General features: G+C 36.7%; 2 protein-coding genes across 5 annotated transcripts in view; both read right to left on the reverse strand.

Moving 5' to 3' along the window:
* The window catches only part of asb6 (ankyrin repeat and SOCS box containing 6), a 6,006-nt gene extending 4,916 nt beyond the window's left edge, over window positions 1-1,090 (reverse strand). Inside the window, exon 1 of one of the 4 annotated variants that reach the window (XM_051904466.1) lies at window positions 991-1,090. In XM_051904466.1, the coding sequence (XP_051760426.1) occupies window positions 991-1,023 (33 nt within the window). In that variant the 5' untranslated portion in view covers window positions 1,024-1,090. The other 3 variants (XM_051904468.1, XM_051904467.1, XM_051904469.1) reach the window with 3 other exon arrangements.
* A 495-nt stretch (window positions 1,091-1,585) lies between these two features.
* wdr13 (WD repeat domain 13) lies at window positions 1,586-9,916 on the reverse strand. Its single transcript, XM_051904016.1, has 10 exons — window positions 9,824-9,916; window positions 8,682-8,761; window positions 8,353-8,584; window positions 7,946-8,055; window positions 7,726-7,856; window positions 5,984-6,291; window positions 4,825-5,005; window positions 3,479-3,620; window positions 3,277-3,395; window positions 1,586-2,218 (listed from the first exon to the last, which is right to left on the reverse strand). The coding sequence occupies exons 2-10, from the start codon at window positions 8,720-8,722 to the stop codon at window positions 2,034-2,036; spliced, it is 1,449 nt and encodes a 482-aa protein (XP_051759976.1). The 5' UTR covers window positions 8,723-8,761; window positions 9,824-9,916; the 3' UTR covers window positions 1,586-2,033.
* Between the last annotated feature and the right edge of the window lie 2,750 nt (window positions 9,917-12,666).

The raw sequence follows: 12,666 nt of genomic DNA on the forward strand, positions 1-12,666 counted from the left end.
CAGAAGCTCTGGCATACGTCCAACGCAGAAGTATAAATCAGCCTTCAGTATCGGCTGGCTCCTGCGTCAGCATCACATGCGTCGTGCTGCTCACGTGACCAGGCGTCGGCCAATACTGAGTCTGCGTTCTGACGTAGAACCTGGAAGCGCTGCAACATAAATAGCGTAGGAGAATGACAGGGGAGAAACAAATTTGTTGAATAAAGTTATTTTTGTTTTGTTTTTGCGCACAAAAAGTATTCTTGATGCTTCATGACATTAAGGTTGAACCACTGCAGTCACGTCGTCTGTTTTAACGATATCTTTAGTACCTTTCTGGACCTTGAATGTGGTAATTTAGTTACTTTCTATTTGAGGATAAAAAAAAACTCTCGGATTTCATCAAAAATATCTTAATTTTTGTCCTGAAGCTGAGCGAGGGTCTTACGGGTTTGGAACGACATAAGGGTGAGTAATTAATGATAAAAATTTCATTTCTGGGTTAACTAACCCTTTAAGGTGTATATATATATATATATATATATATATATATGTATATATGTATATATATATATATATATATATATATATATGAAGACTATGATTATAAAAAACAACCACTGAATCCTGAACAAGTTTTAAAATAACGCATATTCATGCAAGAGAAGAGACTCATTTTATCAGATGGACCACACCTCTGGTGCACGTTAATTCAAATGTATGAAAAAATAAACTAATTTTAACTCTTTATAAGACGTCTTTAAAATTACAGCATCTGAATTAATAGAAATTAAACCTATAAATCAGATTTATTCATTTTGTTAGCTGTTTTATGTAATGGGCTCTTTACTTGTCTGCTAACAGTCTACCTCTTATACAGTAAGTAATGTTCAAGGCCCCTAAATTTATTATTATCATTATTATCATTATTATTATTATTATTATTATAAGCAATATATATTTATACCATTTGCGTTTCATTCTTATGTTTTTTTTTCTCTTTTAGCTTACCCACTGTAGAACCGGAAGTATTTCTTCCCACATGTTAATGTGTGAAATTAGTTGCCGTGAGAGAATTGATTCTTTTCAAAATAAAAGCACATGGAAAAAGTGGGCTTATGTATATAAATGTTAATTTCAAAATAAAAGCCTTAATATTTTGGCAACGAGGTTTAAAAGTCTCCGAGGCACAAATCACCAAATGTTTCGTCGATTTCTTTAAATATTCTACTAAAAATCATATTTATTATAAATTATAGCCAATAATTTAAGTATTAAAAATATTTTGAGGTAATATTGCCACCAGCATTAGCACAGGGTAAAGATCAATAACAAAGAAATACATGTAAAATTATTAACTTGAGGAAGCCTATTCATATTTCAGACTTGAAAATATAAGCTGAATTTGCACTGAAAACAACAAGTCTCCATCTCTTTTATCTAGTAATATGCACAATAGTGCTCAAAACAACAAATCCCTTAGTTCAAAAAAGGATTTATGTATGCCTACAACTTCCCGAGCTTCAAAAGCTCCTTTGATGTGAGGTTACCATAAAAAATGTGAACAAAATATGAATAAATCCAAGGAAAACAAAGAGAGACCGAATGTAGCTTAGTGTGATTAAATTTATTGAGTTCAACAAGGCATAAATACAGTAGTGTTATTGTGCAAGCGAACACAACTTCAGTTACCCGCTGTCTCAAACGTTCCCAATTCTCACACACTTACTCACAAAGACACACAATGCACAAAGGTGAACAAAGTATTATATTAACGTCTCCTCTCTTAAGTTACACATTTATGACCGCAAAGCACTGATGAAGTGCACATAGTCGCAATCAAGCATCACATCCCAGAACAACAACAATAGAAATATCAGCCCTAAAACAAAGATAAAAGAATACAAGTTTCTTTCATGGTCCACATGAGTTAGCTCAGACTCATTCAAAACATCATCACACATTTACAGTAGGACTTTCATTGCACGTGATTCAAGCCAGCCTGCATGGAAGATGCTGTTGCCAAGGTAGCGAAAGCTTGGGAGTTGCCGTGATTACTTCTGCTCCCGTCTCCAGATGATCACCATTCCGGTGGCGTCAGAGGAGGCCAGCAGGCTTTCGTCGCAGTTGAAGCTCACGTCCAGGACGGGCACGCTGTGACCCTGCAGCTTGTTAACGATGGCCTTAGTGTTGCGTTCGACGTCGAAAAAGTAGACACATGCGTCCTCACTGCCAGTGACTACATGAGGGAAAGAGCAGGGATTTACTTGCACTGGCTTTGTTCCAAAACATAGTGAGCTAATTCCTAAAATGATATATATATCACTAATATTGATGAGTAAACAGTAAAAGGTAAGGCTATTAAAGGTGCAATGTGTTAAATTTAGGAGGATCTATTGACAGAAATGCAATATAGTATATATAACATTTATATATAAATGTTTTCAGTGGTGTATAAAGACCTTACATAATGAACCGTTATGTTTTTATTACCTTAGAATGAGCAATTTCTATCCCCTTACATGTTAAGTCACGATTTTGCGCCGACATGTTTCTACAGTAGCCCTAAACGGACAAACTGCTCTACAGAGTGTGTTTGCTTGACTGTCTACTCTTTTCTGTCCCAGACGACGACATTTTTGTCCTGTGTTGGCCACCGTAGCTTCTTTATATATCAATTCGCAACCTCACCTCTAGAAAGCGCTAAAATTTACACACTGCACCTTTAAGTTTAATGTATGAATTAACTTACTCAAAAATTTCAAGTTAAAACTTTGAATTTCTTAAATTAAAAAATTTGATGTAACTGATGACCTCAAATATTTTGAGTTTTGCCAACTTATTCGGGTTTACAGTGGACAACATCTCATCTGACTGCTGATACTGAATCAGGACAATGCGTTTTTCTCAGGCAGTCTTTACTTAAACTGCGTCTGACAGAAGTGTCAACAGCTTTCATGTACGTCTTTCAAAATAAAAGTCTCGCATCAGAAAAACATAGGATTACGTTTGTTGTGGTTTCTTTGACTGCACACTCTGCGACCCACTCAAAACGGTCTTGCTACTCACTTTTGGGTTGTGACCCACCAGTTGAGAAATACTAGTACAATTTTTTTACCCAAAAATTGTGTAAAATCGTCAGTTTTTAATTATATTAAACTATTTTTACTGCCATTTTTTGCCTATGAGTGTTTAAGCACACATAAATCGAGCAATGCTTAGTATTCAAAGAAAATAATTAAATTTTCAGTTGCTAAATGTAAATAGTCACAGATCAGATGATGATTCCAGTCTTACCAACACAGGCTCCCTGTCTGAAGGACATGAGAGGACAGAAGATGCTGTGCAGCGGTTGGGATCCATGTTGGATGGGGAAACTCCTCTTCAGCTGTAGAGTCCCCTCATTATCCACAACCCTGTCAAAACCAGTTCCATCTGATCAATTATCATCTTAGCCAAGAGAAAGTGACAATCTGGATTGTCGTAAGTGCATTCTAACCTGTAGAGCAGTAGTTTGTTTACACAGGCGTTGACGAGCAGCGACGGATCCCGTGCCTCTCGACTGATCCATGAGCGGGCTGAGATACTGGAAATAGAGCTGCCCTCATTCACCACCAGTCTCTTAGCTTTGGTCAGTTTTCCTGTGGAAGAAGAACCACGACTTTACATAAACACCAACTTCCGGGTCAAAAAAAGTCGCTGTTTGGATATTAATAGGCAAATGCTTAAGAGTCTACGACTGGATCATTATTGCAGAGATTATTATGTTTCTAGCATGTTATATGTTTGGCAATAGTTCTTCCAACACTAATTGATGGAGTGTGTAGCTTTTCATCTCTTAACCATGAGGAAGACACAACATGGTCCTATTTCAGGATGACAATGTCAAGATTCATCAGGCTCAAACTATTAAAGAATGGTTGGGAGGGAGGATGAAGAATCATTTTCACACATGAATTTACTCACCCCCATGTCTTCCAAGATGTTTATGTCTTTCTTTCTTCAATCAAAAAGAAATGAAGGTTTTTGAGGAAAACATTCCAGGATTTTTCTCCATATAGTGGACAGTTACCAACGGGTTGAAGGTCCAAATGTCAGTTTCAGTGCAGCTTCAAAGAGCTCTACACGATCCCAGACGAGGAATAAGGGTCTTATCTAGAGAAACGATCTGTCATTTTCTAAAAAAATATATATACTTTTTAACCACAAATGCTCGTCTTGCACTGCTCTGTGATGCACAACGCATTACGTGATCACGTTGGAAAGGTCACGCATGACGTAGGCGGAAGTACCGATCCAGTGTCTACAAAGCGAACGTGCAAAGACTAAGTCAAACGCCCTTTACAAAAAAAAGTAAAACAACGATGTTGGACGATTTTGAAGTTGGAGGAGAAAATGAGATGTTTTGTTGTCGTACTTCCGTCTACGTCACGCGTGACCATTCCAACGTGATCACATAATGCGTGGCGCATCGCAGAGCTAGTGCAGATGAGCATTTGTGGTTAAAAAGTGTACTTCTTTTTTTATTTTTTTGCTAGATAAGACCCTTATTTTCCTCGTCTGGGATCGTGTAGAGCCCTTTGAAGCTGCACTGAAACTGACATTTGGACCTTCAACCGATTGGTCCCAGTGAAGTCCACTATATGGAGAAAAATCCTGGAATGTTTTCCTCAAGAACCTTAATTTCTTTTCGACTGAAGAAAGGAAGACATAAACATCTTGGATGACATGGGGGTGAGTAAATTATCAGGAAATTTTAATTCTGAAGTGAACTAATCCTTTAATATGTTTTCCAGACTTTCCCTCAACATCAGAATCTGGGCCCGGCATGAAACATCTTTGTACCTGTGGCCATGTCAAAGAGGAAGGAGAAAATGCTTCCCCTGTCATCCCCAGCCCACAGGATTCTCCCTGGTGCATCAAACGAGAGAGAAAGCACTCGACCGGTCAGTTTACTGGAGCCTCCTTTCACTTTCTTCCCAGTGGAGATGTTCACCACCTGCAGGTGATGTTTGCTGTTGCCAACCTGGGCACAGACAACAAAGAACACATTTGATATATCATAACGACCGCAGAAAATACTTTACAGCAAAATTATCATGCAGTAGACAGAATGTAGGGTAGGAAATGTGGCAGACAAATACCCAACTTTACCAATTTTCACAATTCAAAAATATAAAATTTAACAAGGAAATTAAACAATCATGTAAAGACTTCTTGGTTAAAAAGAGCACTCAGTAATTTTTATGATGCAACATCATAAAAAAGCAAATATTTTAGGTTACTGACACCACTAATTGACTGAATATCATTTTTAAACATTTTTAAAAGTACAACTAATTTCTTTAAAGGTATTTTTTTAATTAATTACAGTTAACTTTACACTCACACTGTTGTTGTTCTTGTTTTGTTGTTGTTGTGTGACATTAGCTTTGTATAGTAACATATGCAGACATAAATAATGGGAATTACTTAATGTTGAAAATAAAAGCTTTGTGTTATAATTGAAACATATGAGTGCGAGTTTGTTTGGAGCACTCATATTAAGACAAAATCACTTCAGAAGTGAAGAAAGTGTGAAAGATATAATCAAGTTTTAATATAACCGAGTTGCTTCTATGCAATGCCATTTCTTGTCAAATGTCATTCAGGGATGTTTTATAGGTCGCCTGACTCATATAACACTGTGGCTGGCAGATAGTATTTATGCGTTTATGCCTTGTTGAACTCACACACTAGCTGAATTAAGCTACATTTTGGTCTCTTAGTAAAATTACTCACCATTGCACACAAAGTACCCTTTTTAGCCTGGTGGCGCATGTTAATTTCACACCCTAATAGGATTACTGACAGGGCTGATGGTATTTGTTACCACAGTGCTTCATCAGCATAAACAATACCATATTCCCAGAAAGATTAGAAATTCTGTCACCCAGAATTATCACATTCTAGGACACCAAATTCTAAATTAGTGTTGTCAAAAATGGTTGCCATTTGGGCTCACCACAGTCAGGTTGTTGTTCATGGGCTGAAAAGTGCAGCACAGCAGCTCACTGCCTTCTGGGTCGACCACCTCCCGGATGCAGCGGCCATCCTCTGTGTTCCAGATACGCAGAGTGCCATCTTTTGATGTGGACACAATGATGTCATTGCTAAGTGACCAGGCAAAGTCAGTCACAGGCCCAGCATGGCCCTTCAGTGTCACCTTTACAGTTGGTGGAGGCGGGGACAGTGTCATGATTGACAATGTTCCATCCAATGAGCAGCAAGCGAGGAGGTGTTTATCATCATTGGCAAACTGCAATCGGGGAACTGAGGAGATAAAATAATTAAAGGTTAAAATGAGAGGGTAAAACAATAGCGCAGACCCAGGACTGATGGCTAACTTTCAAATATTTACATGCACACACTAAAGAAGGCTAGTGGTAATGTGACTGCACAGGAAAATGATCGAATGTGCTTCTTAGTCAAAATGGTGGTCTTGACTAGGTATTCATCTAAATACAGTTGGAGGTCAATAAATATGGCAAAGTATCAGATCGGTGAATTAGACGTAATGCAGGAATTAAACAACAATATTAATCAAATAACAATATTAATAAGAACAAATGAATATCCAGTTGGCCTTTGTCAGTCAGTGTTTTCTTGGAAAATTATTTATGAACTGTGGTTTTGCTGTGGTATCAAAATTGGTATCAAGAACAGTGGTCGACTGATATATTGGTCAATGTATGGCATTTTTTAATTATCAACATCGGCTGATACATGTTTCTGTTGAGCCGATTAATGACTTTTATTTTGAATTTTTATTTTATTATTAAAAAAATACTATAATAGGATTACAAAATCAAGAAGTTCCAATCTAAAATATAAATCTATTTATTTTTCCATCAAGTTTAATTAATGTTTTAATTAAAATATATTTTTAATTAAAATTAAAAAAATTAAATTCAGTTATTATAATTATAACAATTAAAAAAAAAATTGTAATACGGCTTAATTTTCAAATTATTCATTTCTAATTATATATATATATATATATATATATATTTTTTTTTTTTTTTTTTTATAGTTTTTAAATGTATGGGCTATTTGTGTCTTTATTCAGAGAGGACAGTAGAGAGCAGACAGGAAAGCATTTGGCAGAGAGAGGGGGCAGGATCGGCAAAGGACCTCTAGACGGGAATCGAACTCGGGTACTCGCGGAAGTACCGAGCAAGTGTTTACAAAGCGAACATGTAAAGTCTAAGTCAAACGGCCTTTACAAAAAAAGGTAAAACAACAATGTCAGACAATTTTGAAGTTGGAGGAGAAAAAGAGATGGAGTTTTTTGCCCTAACACAGTACTTCCGCCTAAGTCACACATGACCTTTCCAACGTGATTACATAATGCGTGGAGCATCACAGAGCAGTGCAAGATGAGCATTTGTGGTTAAAAACTATATATATATATATATTTTTTTTTAAGAAAATGACAGATCATTTCTCTAGATAAGACTTATTCCTTGTCTGGGATCGTGTAGAGCTCTTTGAAGCTGCACTGAAACTGACATTTGGACCTTCAAACCGTTGAACCCCAGTGAAGTCCACTATATGGAGAAAAATCCTGGAATGTTTTCCTCAAAAACCATAATTTCTTTTCGACTGAAGCAAGAAAGACATAAACATCTTGGATGACATGGGGGTGAGTAAATTATCAGGAAATTTGAATTCTAAAGTGAACTAATCCTTTAACATCTCACTCACCAGCTGAGTCGACATGCTGGTCAAAGATGTGATGCATGCCGGCAAAGGCGTAGTTCTCACTGAGGGTGGTGTCACCTGCCATGGCCCGACTGGCTTCTGCCACCGAAGTGGGCACCAGGCTACCTGGAGGCCTGGCACATAAGATGTGACCAGAGACGTATTTATACACAGTGCAAACAAGCTAATAATCAGTAAAATAGCTAGGGTTAGTGGGGTTTACCTTTCATCATACACCGCCCTGTTCATCTGCGCTTGTAGCTGGTATGAACCGCGGCTTACTGATCTCCGGTGGCCTCTGGCACCCTGAGCCCTGGGATCCTCCTCGAAGTCCTGATAAAAAGACGGAATAAAAGAGAATAAAAAAGACCAAGAAAAGAGGAAAGCAGGCAGCAATGGACGGTGATTTTAGAGTTTAGCACTACAACATCATGCACAAAAGAGCTCGCAATCTACATGCACTGCAGCTCTCACACAACACATTGACCTGGATCTTGATTGCTAATTATATCTAGGACTATATAGATACTGTCTTGCCCTATGACTGTGTTTTTGTGGGGCTTATTTCAGCCCAGAACTCCTAATCCACATTTCTCGAACCCTCTTTCCTTGTTTCTGAATGCACCTAACCTCCATGCGATCCAGTGTGGTGCGGGAACTGCGCACACTGCTGGCTCTGAAGCTGCTCTGCTCTGACAGAGGCCCGTAACGCAGGGCGAGCAACTGACTGCGCAGACGCAGATACTGCCTGCGCAGCCCCGGCTCAAAGCCACACTTGGCATTCTCGCGGAGCAGCTGGCTGCGCCGGCGGATGTACTGTGTGCGGAACTGGGGGAACGTAGGTGTGCGGTAAGCATTGTACCTGAGGAATAAGACAGAGAATAATATAACACATGATTAGTCCCTACACATGTAAAAAAAAAAAAAAGGTCTCACTCCAATGACAATCTTGCACACACCTTGCGTCCACTGCCAGCACCTGCTGCCAAACAGCAGCCATGAGATCCTCAAACACGGAGAGATGCAGGAAACACGAGGGCTGCAGAAAACACAAATACACTGTTATATAAATCATGAATGAATAACTAAAGATGTCAGAGCATTACTTGTATCATTCAGTGCAGTTGAGATATGATACAAAGATTATATGTGACAAAAAATAACACAAATAAATGCAATTCACAACCTAGTAATAATCAAACTTAAGGATTTTCAAACTTTTTGGATGCTAAAGACCCCAAATACGATGATCCCCTTGTGAGAGACCCCATTTGTCAATGTAAAGGCAGCAGTGTATTTTTATGTGTATTTAGTGTAAAAATCTAATTATAACGTGTGTGAAAATATTGAATGTAATATTATTAAAACAACTAAAATAATTGTTTCATTATTTTACATTGTCATATTACTAAAACAAATTGTTAAAATATTATCTGGAAAATATTTACTTTTAATTTTTTTCCCCACAAAGGAAAATATTACATATATATAGATTATATAGATTATATATATATATATATATATATATATATATAGAGAGAGAGAGAGAGAGAGAGAGAGAGAGAGAGGAAGTTAAAATTAAAAATGTATACAAAATAATAGTAACTGATTTCTGACCAGTCTTTAGAAAGTAGAATGAAATTATTGAATGCGAAAGTAAAAAATATTTACGTGAAAAGAATTTCATTAATATCTTAAGTGCACACATTAACTTTGACAGCACTAAAAATACATTTTGCAAAAAATAAACAAATAAACAAAATCACATAAATCCGGCGTCTTATACAAATAACTTGCTATTCTTGTTTCTCCAACACACTAGTACATTGAAACATGATTAACATAAATATGTAACTTCAAAATGATTCATATTTATTCACATCCTAAACAAACAGCTATTTTAAAATCAATGTTTTGACGCATTAGCCACAGTTAGCAGGGATGCTAACAACAACAGCCGTTACACACCGAATAGTAATCCAAAAAAAAATCATGTCAATCACACAGGGGCTACAATATCTCGCTAATAACCATTTCTGAATGCCTTCATCTTATTGAAACGTAATGTCAATGTATAATTTCATACATAAAGGAAACCTACCGTGCGAGATTCTCACCGGTTCATTCTGTCTGAAGGGACTGGCATGATCACGTGACCGACCCGCCCTGACAGCAGCTGATTTGTATATCATTGACGTCACTGCAGCGCGTCTAATAAGGACTGTCAAATTAATTGTATGTTGTTAAAGATGACTTGGCAACGAGAATTGACGTTTACATGTATGTAGAGCAAAAAACAGTGCTTTCTTTAGATTTATTTTTAGTGTATAATCAGTCAGTAATAAGTGTGGACCACCAGAAAAGTAATAGTGTTCAAGTTCAACAACATGACAGATGTCTCAGGAGAAACTCCAAATGTCCATATTAATATATAAACATAATTATCTAAATATTTATCTAAATAAGTTTTTAAAAGTCAATATTGTATTTGTGACTAATAATTCAGAGATATTAACCACAGAAATTCCATTATTTTCTGAATCAGAAGATAATAGATTTATTTTTATTAATATGAAGATTTTTATTATTATATTATTAATAAGTGTATATATTTGTGCCAAGTCATGATATGCCTGAACATTTGGCTTTGTGTAGGTGTCAATAAAATTCTTAATCCCTAATTCATAAATAATGAAGACACAATATTGTCTTGGTAAAACTACAGAACATACTTTGTCTAACGAGTAGCTCTGTTACCTGCAGTTTCACACTGGAATATTAATATTTCAAAATTAGGAATTCTATCCGTGTAAAAAAAAAAAAAAAAAGGCTGTGTGAGCGAACCATCTATCTGTGCTCAGCAAAATGAAAGGATTAACTGTACAAAAGATTCATACGCACCCATGATTCCACCTGAGCTCAGCAGAGCCCATGACAGGAGGCACAGCTGACGGGGCTCTTTGCTTGTTCCCGACGCTCTTTCCCGAAGGGGCCCCGTACATGGAGGCATTCAGTGGCCGGGGCCATAAATGAGGGCCGCGCCAGCGCTCAGCACTGCTTATTCTAAAAGGACACAAGGACATTGGAGCGCAGCCAAAATGCCTGGAACAAAAGGTAGATATTGAAGCAAGGCTTTCTAATATAGATTCAATGTTAAGATTTCATGTGATTTGTAACATGCAAAATATACATTCTAATATGCTGGGTTAAAAACAACACAAGTTGGGTTGAAAATGGACAAACTCAGTGTTTCGGTTAAATGTTTGCCCAACATGCTGGGCAATATAATTTAACCCAACTATTGTTTAAATTTACTATATGACTGGCTTAAAATAAACCCAAAATAGGTTGGAAATTAAAAATCAGACACATAATTACTAGACGCAACAATAATTATCATTACACTCTAAAAATGCTGGGTTAAAAACAACCCAAGTTGGGTTAAAAATGGACAAACCCAGCGAATAGGTTGTTTTAACCCAGCATTTGGGTTAAATGTTTGCCCAACGTGCTGGGCAGTTTTATTTAACCAACTATTGTTTAAAAAGTACCGTATGGCTGGCTTAAAATGAACCCAAAATAGGTTGGAAATTAAAAATCAGACACATAATTACAGTCAACAATAATATTCAAAGGGTGAACATTTATTAATAAGCAATTTAATAATTGTTTATTGTTTATTATTCATTAAACATATTAAAAAATTTTAATTTCGAACATATTTTGGGTTCATTTTAAGCAGGCAATACAGTATTTTTTAAACAATGTTTGAGTTAAATAAAACTACCCAGCGGGTTGGGCAAACATTTAATCCAACCGCTGGGTTAAAACAACCCAATCGCTGCATTATAAACCCTAATGCTCAAAATAATTAAATTGGGTTGAGTAAAACTTAAATTAAACAAATTAGTTTAGTCAAATGAACTTTTATGAGTATTAAGCACTATTTTTTTCTTTCAAGTTCACAGAACTGGTATATTTTAAGTAAACTGAACTGTTTCATTGTTTTGAGTTTTATGAACTTATTTCTTTTGATTTAGATTAACTTAAGTTTAACTGAAACTAGGCTGGGATTTCTATTTCCCAGCATGCTTTGCTCATGGCACTCGAAAGGGAGAGTAAATGCTAAAATTAAGTGTTATATAATGTTTCCCATGATTCCACCTGATTACCTCAATTTTTTTTTTTTTTTTTTTTTTTTTGAGTTTTGCCAACTTATTCAGGTTTACAGTGTGGGTTTGTCCATTTTCAATCCAACTTGGGTTGTTTTCAAAATCTGTATAACAAAAAACAATATAGTAGTAAACTAAACCAAGCATGCAAAAAGTAATGTCCTGAATGTTTTAACAGGTAACAAGACGGATAAGAAATCCACCACCAAGGTAAAAACTGCCGACCCATTGCACGTATTGGAAAGTTACACATGCATAATTAATCTTTAATTGCTTTCTTGAGATTGACTTTCGATTTTTTTTATTTGTCTTCCTGTAGCAACCTCAGAGTCCTAAGGAGCAGCCGAAGAAAGCTGATCAGAAAGGAGATGACGCCAAAAAGCAAGGAGGTAAATATTGACAATGTGCGGATGTGCATGAAACACAAAACACTTCTATAAGTAATATTGTATAGCAAAATATCTAGATTATCTAAATCTAATACAAATTTGAATCAATATTCAGTGTGTGCGAGAGACACTATACAACATCTTGACACAAATGCAAGAGAAGATTGCACATTTCTCTCTTGCTCTCAGGGACAATTAGGTTTTATTACACTTGCTCTATGTTTCCAGTCAAGCTATCTGTCATTGTGTCTTCCCCTCGCAGGACAGCCGAAGGGAGAGAAGCAATAATTTCCAGGCCTTCGTGAAGCTGGCTCTGGAGACTCTCCTGGGCTCTTGTCGACGCAAGCATGAGGGCCCCCGTGGTAGGCAGGGCTGAGGTTTTT

The sequence above is a fragment of the Ctenopharyngodon idella genome, chromosome 8 (genome assembly GCF_019924925.1).
Source record: "Ctenopharyngodon idella isolate HZGC_01 chromosome 8, HZGC01, whole genome shotgun sequence".
In the NCBI taxonomy this organism is placed as follows: domain Eukaryota; kingdom Metazoa; phylum Chordata; class Actinopteri; order Cypriniformes; family Xenocyprididae; genus Ctenopharyngodon; species Ctenopharyngodon idella.